The sequence below is a fragment of the Cryptomeria japonica genome, chromosome 11 (genome assembly GCF_030272615.1).
Source record: "Cryptomeria japonica chromosome 11, Sugi_1.0, whole genome shotgun sequence".
NCBI classification, from domain to species: Eukaryota; Viridiplantae; Streptophyta; class Pinopsida; order Cupressales; family Cupressaceae; genus Cryptomeria; species Cryptomeria japonica.
The window spans coordinates 10166910-10186679 of NC_081415.1; the positions used below are offsets into that span (position 1 = coordinate 10166910).

The 19770-nt window shown below is 36.9% G+C and overlaps 1 protein-coding gene across 1 annotated transcript in view; it reads right to left on the reverse strand.

Annotated features, from left to right (window-relative positions):
- LOC131050732 (uncharacterized) overlaps positions 1-18752 on the reverse strand; it is a 34749-nt gene extending 15997 nt beyond the window's left edge. The window contains exons 1-4 of the mRNA XM_057984985.2: positions 18513-18752; positions 18238-18407; positions 17786-17865; positions 17359-17428 (exon numbers count right to left, since the gene is read on the reverse strand). Of these exons, the coding sequence (XP_057840968.2) occupies positions 17359-17428; positions 17786-17865; positions 18238-18294 (207 nt within the window). The 5' untranslated portion in view covers positions 18295-18407; positions 18513-18752. The remainder of the gene's footprint in view (positions 1-17358; positions 17429-17785; positions 17866-18237; positions 18408-18512) is intronic.
- Between the last annotated feature and the right edge of the window lie 1018 nt (positions 18753-19770).

The following is a 19770-nucleotide window of genomic DNA, read 5'->3' on the forward strand; positions in this document are numbered from 1 at the left end:
CATCTGCGTCTTCCGTTCCCGAGTACGTCTAGGCAACGGCGCCAAATGTTTACCCTCTCGGGTGAATAACTTAAAGCATACAGATAAAGCACGTAATGCAGAATAATAATGCCATAGATATCAGATGCAATATAAGAGATGTTATTCCATTCATAATCGTTTTTCGTCACAAGTTACATTCAGAAGTATATAAAGATACCGAGGGGTGCGAGCGCCAACCGTCGCACCGCAACTACCACCCCTCGGTTGCCAACTAACCAAGACAATTACAACTTAATTAACTAGTTGTATTTTCATGTACAATATTGCCGCCAACAATAGCATCCAGCTTTCTGCTATCTAACATTTAAATTGCATAACTCAGAGCAGATCTGTTCCATTCTCATCAAAGATCAAAATTTAAAATCTACTTGATTCTAATGCCTCTTACCATGTTTTGTCTGTTCATTTTTAGTCAGAAGTAATTAGCTACTGCTGCCAATTCTAAAGGAACATATTTTGGTCCACGATTTCTTTAGTTAATTGTCTCAACTTCCTGTACTCAGCACTATCATGAATAACTTTGACATGAGATAATTGAAGGTGTAATCCAATTGGCTGGGCCTATTTCACTCCTAAGCTTTGCCACAACTTTAAAACCAAAGGAGGCACAAAATTGAAACTATATATTTACACAGATAACACAAGAGGTCTCATACAAAAATCAGGCAAGCCAAGTGCCATAGTTTATCCCTGCCACCCTTCAGTCATCTTCACAGGCACAAACATCCGTATGCTATGAATTGGCATCTATGCCACTTTTAAATGTTATCTTCCCAAAATGAAAGTAATATAATATAAATCTAAAATGTCCACCGCATTATGAAAACAGAATGTTGTGCATTGAGTTTGGCCACAACCTGTTGCCTCTAACCAAATTATTAATAATGACACATGAACAAGAGAATAGCCGTGACCAAAGTTCAATAACACGGGGAAGAAAAATGAACTCTGACTGCACTGCAGACATTATAAACTTAATAGAGATGCAAATACTTAGAATTTTGATTATAGTAGAGCTCAAGGCAATCGAAATCATCAAAAAATAGGAAGCATTTTGTCTGGGAAAAAGATTCCCCTTTTTTGTCCTTCTGGGGTCATGAATCCTTTCCAGACAGTGGATGCATCTGCCCACTGTTACACAGTGCAGAAGAATAGCTAATTATTGTAAAGAATGATTAACACAAAAAGCAAATACCAGAGTTCTAGAGATAAAATAATATTAAACAATTTGAAAACCCACAATTACATCTCTCAAGTTCCCAGTCCATGATTTCGTTCCTCTGACACATCTTATTTTCTAATAAGACATACAAGAAAAATCATAAATAAGATTATCCCACCATCAATGAAGTAAACTCTAAACTAGCACCAAATCAACTTTAACAGATCACTTAACCAATGGTAACCATATTTGAAAATTATTTAAACAGTTCAATTCTTCAAGACTCCATTGATTTGCATCTCACACGAAGGTATTGAAGGTTAAAAAGAAAACTAAAAAAAATATCTTAATCCAAGCAACCTAACCAGGTTGATATAGGAGAATGAGAATAATATGGCAAAACAAATATTCAACCTGATATGGTAACTGTTAGTCGGCAAGATGACCAGCATTGATACAAAAAATATTATACTCTTCAATAAATTTTCCAATACAAAATAGAAGATAAACCAATTAACAATATGATTTCCTTAGACCCTTACAATGAATCGACAAGCTTCTGATAGAAAACTCTGTGCAAGCTTTTTGTATTCATGTTTCAGATCACACTCCATAAAATGACAAAAATCAATTCACAAACACTTCTAAAATGAGACCTGATGTTCAGACAAGTCTCTTTGATGCTATCTAGCACTGTACCAAGTATGAACAGTACTATGTTCATGAGAACCAACCAGTTTAATGTTCTGGAATTGATGTCATTATGCTTTGAAGACATATTTCATTGGTCAAGCAGGTATAACATGTTAGTTTTGAGTTTTAGGCTTCCAACCATTAATAGTTTGTAGGAGTTATAAATGTGCTATACATACTCTACTCTACCATTCCTTATTAAGGATTTACTGGATCATCCAGTTGTTGTATTCCTGAATTTAACATAAATCATTAAACGTTAAATTTGAACAGGAAGCAGCATCGCTAAAGTGCTTAGAATGGTGACATATAGAAAACCCAAAACACTTTCCAGTTTCATCCAATCAATATGCCAACAAAAATTTTAAAATCAAGATAAAACATATATGCCAACTATGTTTTGGAATTTTAAACCTACTATATAATGACCAATACCTAATTTTTTGCAAACTAGCCATGCTTCAGAGTGATTCCCATTGTATTACACACAGGATGTCAAGTATTCCTATTTGCATTGCATCTGAAATTTGGAAGGCTCTAGCAACCTGCTATTAGAGTCCAATAACGCACGGTCTGTATGTTAATTATTTTAATTTGTTTGTTTAAAGTGATAAAATATGTGCATTTGATTACTCCACATCTACATTTAACAAGTCTGTCTAATAAGCCTATGCAACTGTGATACAAATGTTTCCAGTACTGTGAGCAGGTTTTTGAAACATGATAAACAAGAAATCTGTAGCAGCTAGATATGATGCTATGGAAGATGAATATTTCTATCAGAATAAACAACGAAATTTACAAAAGGAATAATGCTGCTTCTCAGTAATGTAGTCAAATATTTCTTGTGTGCCTTTTGTTAACATGCCTTGACACTTAAACTGATCTTTCTCGTCCCTTACCTTTGTATCACCACAAACTTGAAACATTATACTAAATAATTTATAAAGACATAATAAGTGAAAAGCATCCCAACTATTAAATAAGGTTTCCTAAGACATTAAGAAACAAATCTCATTACACTCACATAGAAAGTGATTTAAAAGAAATCACTGTAATAAACATCTGTAGTTTACTCAAAATCTGTATAATGAACAAGCAAAGGCTCAATTCCCAAATTGATATGAGCACATAAACCCTAGGCCATCAGTCTAATAAGTTATGCAAGTGAAACATCTAAGGAACAATGGCAATTCAGTTGCCTAAACTGATAATGTTTTGTATAAAACATAGACGGCCTTCTTTAAAGAGTCTAGATGAAAGAAGACAACCATCATAAGATTGGGAAAATTTCAGAAACCGAGAGGTAAATTAGTATTAGTATAGAAATAAAAACAAGCATTGTTCTCTTAAAAAATCATCAGTATAAAAATATGTCATTTCTAAATTGCATTGCATGAAACAGATCTCCTAAGCTCGTATAAGATCACTTATACCAAATCCCTTAATTTTTACACAATCCGACAAAATTCTACTATTTATAAAATAAAATAAACCAGAAAGCATATCATTGTCCAAGGGGTTGAGCTTAACAGGTTAAAGCATTGATTTATCAATGTAGAGACTCAAGTTCAAATCCCAATGGAAAATCTAATATGAGTTCTAAGTAGTGACTCTTGGTCTTCCATAGTTGGCTTCTAATGTGGAGGTGGTTTATGTTACAAGTGCGGTTGCCGTTGCACCAAAAGATCGACCTGTTAATGCCCGATACAACTGCTAGACTTATAGAATCCACAGGAGGTGGTTAAGCCATGTCACAAACTCGAGCGTTGTGTTGCACAGCACAAGGAGACCAAGGGCGCACACCTTGTAACAATCCCCCCCCAATGCAAGTGAGGGGTTTGAACCTGTGACCAAGCTTTGATACCACTTGTTACAAATTCGGTTGCCGTTGCACCAAAAGATCGACCTGTTAATGCCCAATACAACCACTAGACTTATACAATCCACAGGAAGCGGTTAAGCCATGTCACAAACCCGAGTGCTGCTCTGCACAGCACAAGGAGACCAAGGGCGCACACCTTGCAACAGTTTATAAATAAGTGGATTTTATGTTGTGAATCTTGGTCTTCCATAGGTGGTTTCTAGAGTGGTTGCTCAAAAGGAGCTGATATTAGTCTCATGGTTGTGCATGCAAGAGCTTGTATTGGTCTCATGTTAACACTCGTAATGACATAATATTTGTAAATGATTAGCAATATAAAAAAAGAGCATATCATTTACATCATGTACCCATAATGTCGTCAGTATCATCCAACAAATTTAATGAGAAACTTTGCCATCTTTTTCCCTGCTAACAATACCATATAAAATAGCACGTTTAGAATTTCAAAAAAGGTTATTTTGGATATGATTATATAATCTATTGACGTATTGAGATTATGGAATATTGTATCGCCCAAGGCAAGTAGGACAGACAACAAAGTATTTTTCAGCTTCAATCAAAGCCCCACTTGACAACTATGATTTTAGAAAATTGATCCCAAACTACCTAAGTAGGTGAGATACAGACATAGGGTAAAGGTTAGAATAGTTCTAATAATAAGCAAAAGAATTTGCCAACAAACCTTCAGTTTATATCCTTTTCTGTTGGCCAATCTTCTTATTCGTATGATCCTAGTTCTTGTTGGTAAAAATTCTACATCAGTCAGCATGACTAATGACCTTCAGATAAGGCTTATGCTACTTATTGGTAACATTCAATGGTACGTCTGTTGAAACTAGAGAATCCAGGGGTAATGCAAGTTGAAGCATGAGAATCCTGTGGGTAGTGCATGCTTGAAACACCCAAAAAGCATTTAAATTTTCCACAGGAACAAGTAGAAAGAATAAAGTGAGTCCTCTTTGATCAAAGATCATGTTGAACATGAATGAGACAAAGAGTCATCATACCGAAACAAAGTGTAGTTTGAACGTGAAATGAGAAAAATGCAAAGAGTCGACCCAAATGAATCTTTCAACTGGTTTTCAATTATGAAAAATGTGAGCTCTTGAAGGGAAAAGATCAGGTAGACTATTGGTAAAGAAAATGAAGGGGTAGTAATCTTTTCAGTAGAGCGAGATTCTTGGAGAAAAAGAAAAAACTGAGTTCAGATTTTGCAAAGAGAGATCACTTGATGGCACACAAGTTTTTGAAGACCTGTCATAAATTTTTCAATCTGTGTTCTTGCTACTCATGGTTTCTGTGTTTTCAAATCTGAATTTAAAACTATGGTTTTTTGTGTCTTTATCATGCATCAGGGATATGCGTACTACATCTGGATTTTGGCTCCCTATCCTTGGCTGCATCATATGTTGATCAGTGTGGCTAATGACCTTCAAGTTTCAACACAAGCTTATGTTGCTTCATAATGTACACAGGTATAATTATTATCATTTAACATTCTGATTGTGTTTCTAATTTCCAAAAATATGATAAATGTCATAAGCAGTACTGGCGAGTATGTTGAGCTAGAAATCCAGATATTTTGGAAACAATCAGAAACCTTCAATGATGGTCAAGTTGATACCTTGAGAACTATGCAATATGGTTCAAGTCCAAAACTGTTCCCTGAAGCCACACAATCTTCCCTCTCCCAGCATACACTGATAACTCTCAAGTTAGCACAACATCTGGCAGGATTTGAAGAGAGCATTTTGGTTTTACTTGTGTCTTGTGTACTATAATAAAGACCAATTTGCCAATGCCATGTCTTCATATGAGCAAAGAGCTTCATTTTATCTTTATACTCCATGGGGACACTTCCCCTGGCTTGGTACCTGTTGATGTGTATTTTGTACACGACCAAACACAGAATAAAATACCTAAAGGTACCTTATCCTCTCTTGAATAAAGCTCCCGAATGCTGAAGATATCGCAGAAGGATCAATCGGGGAAGCTTCAAGGTTCCTGTTATGTAGGATCTCTACTCGTGGATAAGCTCTTTGTGGTATGATGTGATTTTGCTGGAATCACAAGGGGACTTACACTTGACGACCTAAACGTCTAGTTCGCTGGAATCACTGGTCCTATTAACTAACTGGAAGACAAACAAATGACAAAAGATGCAGGGTTCAGGATGTCTACTCTACTACCTGTTGTGACCATTTCACACATCGCCCCATTGCAAATGGGGACCCCTGCTTTTTGCTTTCTAGGGTTTGTTTTTTTAGGTCTTTTAGGGTTTGGTCTGTTAGCCTTTAACTTTCGAGTGTCGCCAGGAGATCAATAGGATAGCAAGTTCTGCTTGAGTTAGGTCAAGTTGATAAGTGATGAAGTCTGGAATGTCCTGATCCTGAAATTTGGCTAAGTCTGGAATGTCCTGATCCTGAAATTTGGCTGTCTAGAATGTCCTGATCCTGAAATTTGACTAAGTCTGGAAAACTGAAAATCCTCCAAAAACTAGATTTTGCAATATAGCTCCTGGAGGTCTGAAACCACTCTCAAACATCTGAAAGTATATATGGAATATAACTTAAAGTATAAGTTCTTCTTTCTTATACTTAAACGTTAAATTCCATAAAATGATCCTGACGGAGAGTTCAAAAAGTCAAATTTCGCTCCTGACCCTTCTAAAGGGTCCAAAGTGAATTTCGCTCCTGGCCCTTCCAAAGGGTCCATAGCAAAATTCTCCATAAGACATTCTAGTTTGACCCAAACTTAGAACCAACTCGTTCCCATGCATCTTTGAGGGCAAAACACTTGTTTGGACGGAAAAATGTGAAAATGAAGTCAGGATTTTGGCTAAGATTAGGAATTTCGCTCCTGACCCTTCCAAAGGGTCCAAAGCGAAAATCCTTATACACCTCAATTTATCACTTATCAAGACCAAGTTCCTAGTTTCCAAGGCACGTGTGGAGGTGTTTTTGGATGTTCTTGCCTTAAGAGGGAGTTGGATGATTTCAAAGATCAAGATTTTACTTAAAATGTGATTTTCACTTCTGACCCTTCCAAAGGGTCCAGAGCGAAAATCAACCTAGGACTCATTTCTTGCCTTATTTGACCAAATTTTGATTTGCAAGGCATTTTGAAGGGAAAATTGGAAATGTTTGAAAACCTTGAAAAAATGATGGATTCTAGCCTGGAAGAAGAATTTCGCTCCTGACCCTTCTAAAGGGTCTAGAGCGAAATTCATCATAAACTTCATTTGCCACCTTGTTTAAGCTTGAAACCTTGTTCCTAACTTGGAAAATGATCTAACTTTGCCTTGTGAGATGGTTTTAAACTTGAAGACTGAGCAGTTTAGCCTGGAATGAAGATTTTGCTCCTGCCCCTTCCAGAGGGTCCAGAGCGAAAATCTTATTTGAGCTTATTTGTCACTAATTTTGGCTAACTTTTTTATGTGCAGGGTCTCTGGGAATGAAGATTGGACGTTGTTTGATACATTTGAAGACTTGGAAGCATGCAAGATGATGAATTTTGGACAAAGAAGGCAAATTCGCTCCTGACCCTTCCAGAGGGTCCTGAGCTAATTTTTGAATATCTCTTATCTCGCAATAAAAAGGGTCAAGTTTTGGGCATGAGTGAAATAAGGACAACTCCCTTTACCCTCCAGAGAAGTTTCAACTTAAAAGAATAAAGGATTTTGCCTAAAACCAAAATTTCACTCCTAACCCTCCCAGAAGGTCCAGGGCGAAAATCTTAGTAGAAGACATTTCTTGCTTAGTTTGGGTGAATTGGAGTATCAAAGGCGTGATGAAAGGTGAAATGAACATGATGAAACCTTTATGTATGATTGGAGATGAAGAAAATGAAGGATTCTGCCCAAGAGAGGCAATTTCGCTCCTGACCCTTCCAGAGGGTCCAGAGCGAAATTCCTTCTAAACACATTTTTTGGCCTTTCTTGGACATGAAATCCTATTCTTAGCAAAGTGCAAGATGAAATCTTACTTAACAAAGAAGTTTCAAGGTGAAAAGTGAGAGATTTTGGTCAAAATTGCAAAATTCGCTCCTGACCCTCCCAGGAGGTCCAGAGCGAAATTCTCAAAAAACACCTTTTTCTTGCAAGATCAAAACGATTTTTGTGGTTGGAGTGGATGCGAGGAAGTATGTTTTGTCCTTTGGAGATAATTTGGATAGTCAAGAAGAAGCAACCAAGCCTACAATGGGAAAATCACTCCTGACCCTTCCAGAGGGTCCAAGGCGAAAATCAAAAAACCTATCTTTTCTTCCAAAGTTTGGGCGAAGCTGAGCCTAGGCATGGGTTTAGAACAATGTTTGGATTGCCTTGAAGTGAAGAGAGATTGTTGAAAGTGAAAGTTTTGAAGCCAAGAAGGAAATTCACTCCTGACCCTTCCAAAGGGTCCAGAGCGAAATTTCCAAGTCCTCCAATTTTCTTGCAAATTCAAGACAAAATCTTGCTATCCATGACTTAGGTGGGAGAAGGACATGATGTTTTATGCCTTAGAAGTGATTTGAAGCTAAAGGAATGTGCCTAAAAACTCAAAGTTCGCTCCTAACCCTCCCAGAGGGCCCAGGGCGAAAATCATAAAATCAACCTATTCCTTTTGAGTTTTTGCTAAGGCAAGGATGCACTAAGGTAGAAATAACCTTTAAGACCATGATGAGTAATTGTTTGCTTCAAAAAACTTGATGATTCTAGGCCAAGGATGAAAAAATCGCTCCTGACCCTTCTAGAGGGTCCAGGGCGGAATTTACATTTTCACCTAATTGCTCATGAGAAATGATAAAAAATTGAAATGCAAGACCTTGATTAGGCCAAAACAAACATAAGCTTGCCTTCTGGGAGATTTTGGAGTGAAAGAAATGTGATATTCAAGACCTAATTGGAAAAATCGCTCCTGACCCTTCCAAAGGGTCCAAGGCAAAATCATCAAAAAGCCTATTATTCATCCTTGATAGATTGAGTCAAGGGCAAGTTGCAAAATTGTGAAGACAAGGACATGGGAATTTGCAAATCTAGGTTGTGAAAATTTTGATTTATGAAGTGGGCAAGTCTAGATAAGAGGTTCAAACCATCACTTTGGATATTTTGATGCTTAAGGAGGAAAGAAGTTTCATTAAGCCTTAATCAAGCCTTAACATTCCTAAGCTAGCCCATAATTTTCACTAAATTTGCCAATTTCAAGACATTTGGGAAGCTAAAGCAAGTTCACATAAATTAAGGCCTTTACAATGTAATTAATTAATTTCTAAGCCTTTAAATAAATGAAAAATCCACCTTTGAGGCCTTGGAATTAATTTTAAAAATAAAAATTTATGCTTGAGCGCTCAATACTCATTATTTTACCTTTACAAGCAAGTCGGCCTCCCTTTAAGAGGGATTTTATTTCATTTTATTACCTTTTTGCCAAGTCGGCCTCAAGGAGAATCAAGGTGAGCGCCCTATATAAGGGAGGTGTATTTTGGACAAATTCAAATCATTCATTCATTGTTCTCATGCAAACTTGAAGAGCAGATTGGAGGCTAAAGAAGGTGAAGCTCTTTTGAAGGCTAATGGGGGCGTAATTCATCCAAAGGAAGACTATAATTTAACCCTCATCCAGCAAAATCCAGTCTTCTTTCATCATTTTCCAAGGTTTTATAGTTAAGCATTCAAGGAGGAGGTATGAAGAATCATTTTTTTTTAAGTTCTTATTCAAGACTTATTGTGATTTCATAGTAATTTTGTAAAGTCTAAGTCTTGAAAATCCAATTTCTATTCATAATTAATTTGAAAATGTATAATTCTTGATTTATCATGTCTTTTTCAAATTAATATCTTAAGTTATACCCTTGAAAGGTCTTAAATTTCATGCTTTAAGGTATGATGCTCAAAGACTAATTTTAAGTTTTTTGTGTAGGTTTCAAATAACCACCCAAAGCTGGAGGATCTATTACTTAGCAGACTCTCAGCGAAGAAGATCGGGCAAGGACAAGGGCGACCTCCTCCCGTCTAGCATCGACAAGGACGGCCTTCTTTGGTCAAGCATCATCAGGAATAGCCTCTTCCAATCCAGCATTCCAAGGCGAGGTACATCATCATCCTGCACATCAAAGACAAAAGGAGTCAAAGCAAGGGTTCGTTGAAGAAGCAGATAGTTTCAGATGAATTGATTAAAGCTAGCTTCTCAGCATCATCGAATTGGATATCTACCAAGTTGCAAGTATCAAACAAGGTGGCATCCTAGTCATCACTCCTCCAGTCGGGTTGGTCCACCTCAGCATGTCCAGATTCAATGTACCTGACTCATTAAAGGTGGCACAAACTTTGATGTACCTACCCCAGCTATCCATTGGTCGAATATTCCATAGAAGACATGTGTCCAATTAATACAATTATTTCATTGGTCAGAATTAAGTTTGTTGTAACAAACCCTAATTAGGGTTTCATTGTAAAATCTTGGCCATTGATCTCAAATTGATCCAAGCCATTGAATGGTATTGTGGGCACTATATAAGCCCTGGCTCTTCATTTGCAAAGGCCAATAGAAAGTAGTGAGTGAATAGTGGAAAAATAGTGGGTAAATAGTTAGTGAATAGTCAATTAATAGTATAGCAATTAGAGTAGAGTAGAGAGAGAAGGCAAAGATTGTTGCCAAGATGTTGTAAAAGACTTGTAAAACTTCATTGAAGTAATGGTGAAATCTATGGGTCGATTCAACAATTTGCATGGTCTCTGTACTCCTCAGTTTTGATTTCATGTTATTAGATGAGTGGAAGAAATGTGTTTGATTGATGGTGAAATTCGTATACCCATACTACTAGCAGTTTGTTGATTGCAGACTTGCCTTGTGTAGTCAACTGGAATCATTCAGCTTAAGCTTAACTTCAATTGTCGCTTCTTCATTGATATGCATCAGCCTGATGGTGTCTATGCCTGTAGTGATGATCTGAACATCATAAAGCTTTCCTCCGAAGATCGCACTGACCTTGTGGAGATGGTCCTGGGATGTCAAAACAAGACTTAGTTAGAATTTCATCAAAGATCATTCATTCCTCCTACATTCTTAGTGTCAGAATTAGATCCTTTCCTCGCCCTCGTCCTTTTTCCTTTTTTTCAAATCTAAACCAATAAAATCTTGTGATTCCAGCAAATCAGACGTTTAGGTCATCAAGTGTAAGTCCCCTTGTGATTCTAGCAAAATCACATCATACCATAGAGAGCTTATCCACACGTAGAGATCCTACAAAAAGAACCTTGAAGTCATCCCGATTGATCCTTTTCGTGACATCTTCAGCATTCGGAGGCTTTATTCAAGAGAGGATAAGGTACCCTTTAGGTATTTTATTTTGTGTTCGCATGTGCATAAAAAACACATCAACACTACCTAGAATGCGAGAAGATGGATGAACGACTAGGTGGAGTCCTACTGGGCTGGGTCTCACCATCAAGTTGAACAATTCAACACCAACTCAGTGCGATCTTCTGGGGGATGCTTCAAATATATTCAAATTGGACACCATCAGATACTGATCATCATTCAAGTTAATGCATGAACAATAGACGTGTGACGACTTGAGATTAAGCTCATTTTCTGCCAGTTGACCATGTAGGGCGCACTTACAATCAGTAAGAGGCTAGTGGTATGGACTAGACGGATTCCACACAGGTGCATTCAACGACTTCTTTCATTCAATTTAATAACATGAAATCAAATATGAGAAGTATAGAGACCATGCAAATTGTTGAATCGACCCATAGATTTCACCATTTCTTCAATGAAGTTTTACAAGTCTTTTACAACAACATCTTGGCAACAATCTTTGCCTTCTCTTTCTATTCTACTTTAATTGCTATTCTATCAACTGACTATTCGCTATTTCTAACTATTCACCTTCTAACTACTAACTAACTATTAGCTTTTACAAATGAGGAGCCAGGGCTTATATAGTGCCCTCAATACAATTCAATGGCTCAGATCACTTTGAGATCAATGGCCGAGATTTTACAATGAAACCCTAATTAGGGTTTGTTACAACAAACTTAATTCTGACCAATGAAATAATTGCATTATTTGGACACATGTCTTCTTTGGAATATTCGACCAATGGATAGTTGGGGTAGGTACATCGAAGTTAGTGCCATCTTTGATGAGTCAGGTACATTGAATCTGGACATGTTGAAGTGGACCAACCCGACTGGAGGAGTGATGACTGGGATGCCACCTTGTCTTTCCTTCAAATGTTGGACTGGAAGAGGTCGTCCTTGTTGATGCTGGGCTGGAGAAGGTCGTCCTTGTCCTGGCCTGGTCTTCTTTCATCTGCCAAAACAAACCAAAAGATGATTAAGGACACATGATAAATTCATTTCAACATAGCATTTTCAACTTAAATCACCAACAAAAAGATATTAACATGAAACTTGCCCAAGATTTTCTCCAGGAACAGACCCTATAATAATTTCGCCCTGGACCCTTTGGAAGGGTTAGGAGCGAAATTCCAACTTTAGCTCAAAATTCACATTTTTGAAGGTCAAACATCTTTCCAAGGCATTCCAAATAGCTTTTCTCACCCTAGTCCAGGCCTGACTTAGCACAAAATTTGGAGAAAAGGATGGTTTTAGTGTTTTTCGCTCTGGACCCTTTGGAAGAGTCAAGAGCGAATTTCTTGTTTTGAGCATGTTCCTTCATCCTTTCAACTTCAATTCTCCTCCAAGACTAAGGACACATTGCCTCACTCCTCTCCAGGTCATAAAAAACCAAAATCTTGACTTGATTTGCAAGGAAAAAGGGTGATCTTAAGAATTTCGCTCTGGACCCTTTGGAAGGGTCAGGAGCGAAATTCTCATTTTGGCTTCAAAATTTGCATTCTTGGTGACCAAAATCCACTCTAAGGCAATCCAAATGCCTTCTCACACCCTTGTCCAAGCTTGGCTTTGCTCAAAATTTGGAAAAAAAGTGATTTTAAGGATTTTCGCTCTGGACCCTTTGGAAGGGTCAGGAGCGAAAATCACTTCTAGGCTCAATTCCTTCAAACTTGATAATTATTGACCATTCAAGGACATGCCTAAGGACTTCTTTAATCATGATCCACACTAGATTTGGCATGAAACTAAGGGAAAAGATAGGTTTTACACAATTTCGCCCTGGACCCTTTGGAAGGGTCAGGAGCGATTTTCCTTTTCTAGCCCAAAATCATCATTTTTTCAATCCCAATCTTCTTTGCAAGGTGAAATTTCATCTCTTTTCGCCTTAGGAACAAATTTTTAAGCTCAAGCAAGGTTAAAAATATATGCTTGTAAGGAATTTCGCTCTGGAAGGGTCAGGAGCGAAATTCACCTTCTTGGCTAGAATCCTTCATTTTTTCAAAGCTTTCAAACATTTCCGACGTCCAAACATGTCTACTCTTCCCTTCAAAATGCCTTGCAAATCAAAATTTGGTCAAATAAGGCAAGAAATGAGTCTTAAGTTGATTTTCGCTCTGGACCCTTTGAAAGGGTCAGGAGCGAAATCCTGATTTAGGCTTTAATTGCTCATTTTTCAAACTTCAATCTTCTCTTGGAGGCAAATATAGATTGTTTTCCACTTGAGGAACCAAGTTTTAAGCTCATTCAAGGTAGCAAATGAGGATTATAGTGAATTTCGCTCTGGACCCTTTGGAAGGGTCAGGAGCGAAATTCCTAATCTTGGCCAAAATCCTCATCTCATCCACCTTTACTCACCTCCTAAGGTCAAAACATGTCAAAAATCCCCCAAACATGCCTAAGGAACTATGAAATTGGTCTTAACAAGTGATAAATTGAGGTGCATAAGGATTTTCGCTCTAGACCCTTTGGAAGGGTTAGGAGCGAAATTCCTAATCTTAGCCAAAATCCTTCACATTTCTACGTTCCATCACCTCAAAAGGCAGAGACATGTTATTTCCTTCCCAAATTCGCTCATGGAACAAGGTTGGTATCCAAAACAAGGGAGCAAATGAGGCTTATGAAGAATTTCACTCTGGACCCTTTGGAAGGGTCAGGAGCGAAATTCCTATTTTGGACAAGATCTTCACTTTTCAAAACACTTCTCAAGGCAAGAACACATCAAGACTCACACACAAAGCCTAATAAACCAACACCCATCCAAAACAAGGAAGGAAAATGAGGGTTATAAGGATTTTCGCTTTGGACCCTTTGGAAGGGTCAGGAGCGAAATTCCTCTCCCAGGCTAGAATTCATCATCCCAAGGTCTAAAATCTCCTCTCCAAGGCAAAGTTGCATCAAACCTTCTCAATTATGCCTCAAAAGTCTACAAACTTGGTCAAGCTAAGGAGAAAAATAGAGGAAATAAGAATTTCGCTCTGGAACCTTTCGAAGGGTCAGGAGCGAAATTCACCTTAGGCCATGATCCTGACTTCATTTTTTTGCATTTCTTCATTCAAACAAGTGCTTTTGCCTTCATTCAAGCTTGGGAACGCGTTAGTTCTAGGTTTTGGTCAAAGTAGAATGTCTTATGGAGAATTTTAGTTTGGACCCTTTGGAAGGGTTAGGAGCGAAATTTGACATTTTGGACTCTCCGTCAGGATCATTTTATGGAATATAACATTTAAGTATAAGAATTTCTTATACTTTAAGTTATATTCCATATATACTTTCAGGATGTTTGAGAGTGGTTTCGGACCTCCAGGAGTTATATTGCAAAATCTAGTTTTTGGAGGATTCTTCAGTTTTCCAGACTTAGCCAAATTTCAGGATCAGGACATTCCAAACTTAGCCAAATTTCAGGATCAAGACATTCCAGACTTAGCCAAATTTCAGGGCATTTGAAGATCAGGATGACATTTCAGACTTCATCACTCACCAACTCGACCTAGCTCGGACCTTCAAGAATGATACCCACTCACAAAGCAAGACACAATTAGCAACAAGAGCAAAACCAGGCCCTAAGGAAGACTCTCAAAGAAACCCTAATTCTGGGGCCCTATGGACTCACCCTGGCTCAAGCAAAGCCTGTAATCCAACGATCCTCTCGACAGCACTCATCCTGCAAAGGCTAACAGACAAAACCCTAAAAGACCTAGAAAACAAACCCTAGAAAGCAAAAAGCAGGGGTCCCCATTTGCAATGGGGCGATGTGTGAATACGTCACAACAGTACCCTCATTCCCATACTAGAAACATTTTGGGGATAGTCAGGAAACATTTTGGGGATAGTCAAGAAACAGACAGGGGACATAGGGGACAGCTAGCCGTCCCCAAAATGGCCAGGGGCCATCCAAACATCCCCCATTTGTCCCAAGGACGACTAGCCATCCCCTAAAATACCTAGGCACAATTTTATGAAAAAAAAACTTACAACCTTTCAATGCTCGTTTGGTTTATGACATGCCCACTAGGATTTACAAAAAAATATGAAAATGGTGTTCACCATGAAGGTCTGTGTGGTTTTGAAGGTGTTAATTTGAGCTTGGTGAGAGTGCACCAAGGGCACTGCCACCGGACCCTGCGAGGGGCACTGCACGTCAACTCCATTGGGGGCACTGCCCTTTGACCTCATTGTGGCGTTGCCCCCAAATCCCCATCAAACTATAAGTCTAATTAAGTAGTAGACCAATGACGAATCACGATCACAAAATATGCAAAATACATATCCCTTATTGCAGATCTATACATATTCACAGTCAAAGCCACAATCAAGGATTATGTTGTTTCATACAGTGGACAGCTTGTTTAGTATACAAGGAATGACAAAGACAAAGTTGGCATGCTAATAGTATATTCAATGTTCGTTATACTGCTGAATACAAATTAAGTCATAGTTTGCAAGAAATGCCCTTTTCATAATGCAAAAATAGTAAAACATCCATGATTCCTATTAAATTACCCATGCTCACAAAGTTTCTATAATGTCTATGATGAATGCTTTATCAATGTTATAATATAAAAATTTGAAATTTCTCTATATTTTTAAAAATTTCCGTATTTTTCAACAGCCACCCCCTGACAATTGGCCCAAAACTACCTCCGTACAGGAAACATGTCCCATTGTCCCCTACTGTCCCTGCCCTCGAAACTCTGTGGAGCACAGTTTTATCTCAATACACTTGTACTAATTTCATTATTAGAAAAATAAATAAGGTCCACACTACGCTGCAGTCTAATTTTAAATTTATCAGTTGCCAGAATAATCCAGGTCCGTTTCATGGCCAGTACAAAAGAGACTAAATTAATATTCTCTAAGCTAAAGTTACTTGAATGTCCAAGAAAAGAAATTTTCATCCTAGAACATCAAGATGTTGAACAACACTGTAACAAGAAATGACCACATAGCTTAACATGTAAACATACATAAAGGTAAGTGATTGAAAAACTGGACAGATAAAACATAAAAAGATCTGTTATTAGCGTCCTCTATATTATGGATTTGAATTGATGTTCTCAATTAGTTATTATCTGTTCATCTTTTCTTCATAAGACACTGCCATCTCGTAGTTATCAGATCAGGATAACCATCCATGACTTTCAAAGTACTTGATATTTATTTCTACACCTCACACTCACAAGTTTAGTAATAAAATGACATTTATCAAATGTTAACAAAGTCTAATCAAAGTTCAGGCTTCCTTGTCTGCATGAAACACTAACCAACATTTGACACAACAAAGTAAAGTTGTCATAACAAATTATATAAATAATAAAACATTCAACTTCAAGACGCGTACAACTTACATACTCAAGCTCATGCCAACCACCACTTGGATTTTGTATATTCTTTTAACTGTGTACTAGAACTAATATATATCAAATCTATTTGTTTGTAAGCAAATTCAAGCTATAGTGTCTCTATCATCTACATAGTAAGGAAGAATTTGAAGACAAATCTAAAATAAAATGATATAAATTCAATTAGGTTATTTTCGTTCTTTCCAAAATATGATGGCAGTATTCCCTTACAATCATTATTTTCAGTCGTCCCTGTATCTGTTGTTCTTCAGACTAATAAGACCTAGATTTTCTGAAAGAAAAAAAAAATTTACTACTTTTTTGGAAGTATTAGCATATTTTTTTCCTTTTTTTAATCTTTTTAAATTTATATCGTTTTTCTATAGGTACTCTGCAGGAGTAGTTCATGGCACATAGGCAACTATCCATTTCAAGGCCTCAGTAGCAATTCGTACTTTATTGTAAATTTAAAATTCTATACACTACATTGTTTCGGTATAAAGAGGGTTCTGAAGCAATTAAAATGACAATAATCAACATTTTTCATTTGCAGCAAAAGGGCAAATCCCTCATAAAAGTAATGGTATAATTTGGATGGCAAGGATCACCCAACTTCATAAAACAAGAAAGAAAACATCCCACCTTAGAAGTAGTAGGCATACAGACCTGTTTATAACTTTATTGATCTCCGATCTTGCCATGAGAAATCAACAAAAGAGTGGTAGGCCATGCAAAGGAAAACGTAATCTACGTGATATTGTCTACCACATGAGGGAAGTTTAAGATTTTATAGATTCCAAGGACATTCAACAATACATAAGTTAATGAACCATACTATGGCACCAGCATACATATGCACTTGACACAAGCATAAAGCAATAAATCTTGGATAACTCACCTCAATTGGTGTCATTGATTCTAAAGGTTTCTCCGAACTAGACTTCCTTGTTCTTTTATAGTAAATGTATCTACATGAAAACAGAAATCTGAAGTTCAGTGATACGCTCCACAGATATCTAAAATATGCCTGTGCATTGAAACACAAGTTAACTTGATCCTATAAAGGCATACTGCATGCAAACCAAGCCAAAGGAGGGATGGCAACAAATTAAACATTCCCAGTTCTTTAAAAAAATTGTCAATTCCTTTAAATATTTCTAACACATTGTCTCTTCTTTGAAAATGCCAAATAAACCTAAATATAAATAACTATCGAGCAATGCACTTTATTTCGGAAGACCGCATATTTTAAAATAAGACTCAGAAATGCTCTCTCTTAAAACAAATAAATCTAATAATGCAGTTGCTATGTATCAACTTCATACCTCCTTCCATCTCTAGCAGTCCGTTCTTGCCATTCTGAAGAACTTTGTGGATTATAATTCAATGGTCCTACAGAAGCTCCCTGAAGAAATCCAAAATAAATGTTTATTTCACGGAAACAACTATCAATCTGGCAAGCTGACACTAATGACAAGACCCCTTAATTACATACCCCAAAAATGAAAAAGGGAAAGGAAAATGAAGCTATCACTAGCATGCACAGACATAACCACATACTTATACCCAAATACTTATACAGACATTTTTTACAATGTAAACAAGGAAACAATCTTATAGGCAACTGAAAAAAGGAAAAGGAAAATGAACCTATCAGTAGCATGCACAGGCATAACCAAATACTTATATCCAAAATACTAATACAGACATTTTTTACAATAGAAACAAGCTTATACAGAAGTAACAAAACAATTGCAACATATGAAATTTAGTGTACCGTATAGGATGGTGATGGTGGCATTCCCATGCCCTCCAAACCCGGTGGTGGCGGCATTTTGACAGGTTCCGATGATTTTTTGAGACTGAGAAAACTCGGTTACCATTGGCCTTGGATGCTTAAGAAATGACATATAAAGATCGCCCCCGATGCTGCTGCAATAACTAAGACTGCGATACAAAATTTACTTCATTAAGCAGTCATTCTTCCTAAAATAATTTACCCTGTGTTTCAAATTTATCCTTTTGGGTACACACAGGAGGAACAGGACTTACCATTTTTCACTCGTACGCACTTAAAAAGCTCTCTTGCCTTCAAATGGTTGTACATCAAGTGAATTGTTGCAGCTAGGTGTGATTAAATGTATGCAGCTAATGTGATTAGATTTGCCTGCGTGAACAATTTAAAATTTTCAATTATTTTCGTACCATAAACAAAATGAAAGAATGTGAGAATATTTTATATGCTCTGTGAAAATCGCTAGTGACGCGTATTCTCCCTCGCCATTTTTCCGGTTCGCGTTTCATTTAATTTAACAATAATGTGGAACATTCTTTTCTCTCGAGGACAAGACAGCTAGCGGTGTTTCTTATTTTTCTAGATTTTATTTAGGAATCATATTTTGTTATTGATCTAGTTATTTGTATGAAGGTATAAATTTAAACTAAAGGGTAGATATAAAAGATTAAAAAATTAAATTAAATTATAATATATATTTTTAATTAAAAATAAAAACATTATTATGGCAAGAGGCATAACTAGAATGACAATAAGAGGTGAGATGTGAGTGTAAAAACACTATTTCATAAAAATTATGGACATAAAAAAATAATTTTAAAATAAATATATCAATTATAAAATAACTTTTTAAGTAAATAAAATAACGTTTCTTTTAATATAAACATCTATTAAAGTAAAAATTATGGACATAAAAATAATAATTTAAAGTAAACATATTAACCATAAAATAACTCTTCTTATAACATGAACATCTATAAAAGTGGGGGTGAGATGTGAGCATGTTAACAAAAACTATTTAACAAAAATTGTTAAAAAGCTAACATTTAAAAATAAATATACTACCTATAAAATAACTCTTTAAGTAAATAAACCTGGTTGTAAGGGTACTCACAACGCTACCCCCTTGCAAAAAGGCACTCCTACTCGTATTAACCCTAAATGAGCTACTAAAAACAAGTTAATGACCCAACCCCCTAAAGTTTTTGCATCTGATGTGTCAAAGTCTAAGGCCCTTGCTTTTGAGGACACTACATACTCCAGGTCCACTAATGCTAAATGAACTCTAGATGACCCTAAAGAGGACTATGTCATCCCTTCCGCACCCTCGTTGGGCTCCCCTCCCCCCTGTAAATTCCCCATGGAAATGGGACTTACATGTGCTTGCAGATAATGTGAACTAGCTTTGAGACAGGTACAACATATAAGAAGCCACTATCAATCGATTTCTTGCTCAACTTAGTGTGGCCAAGAAAAAGATCAACAAGTTGGAGGCTACTGTTGAGGTGGATGCAA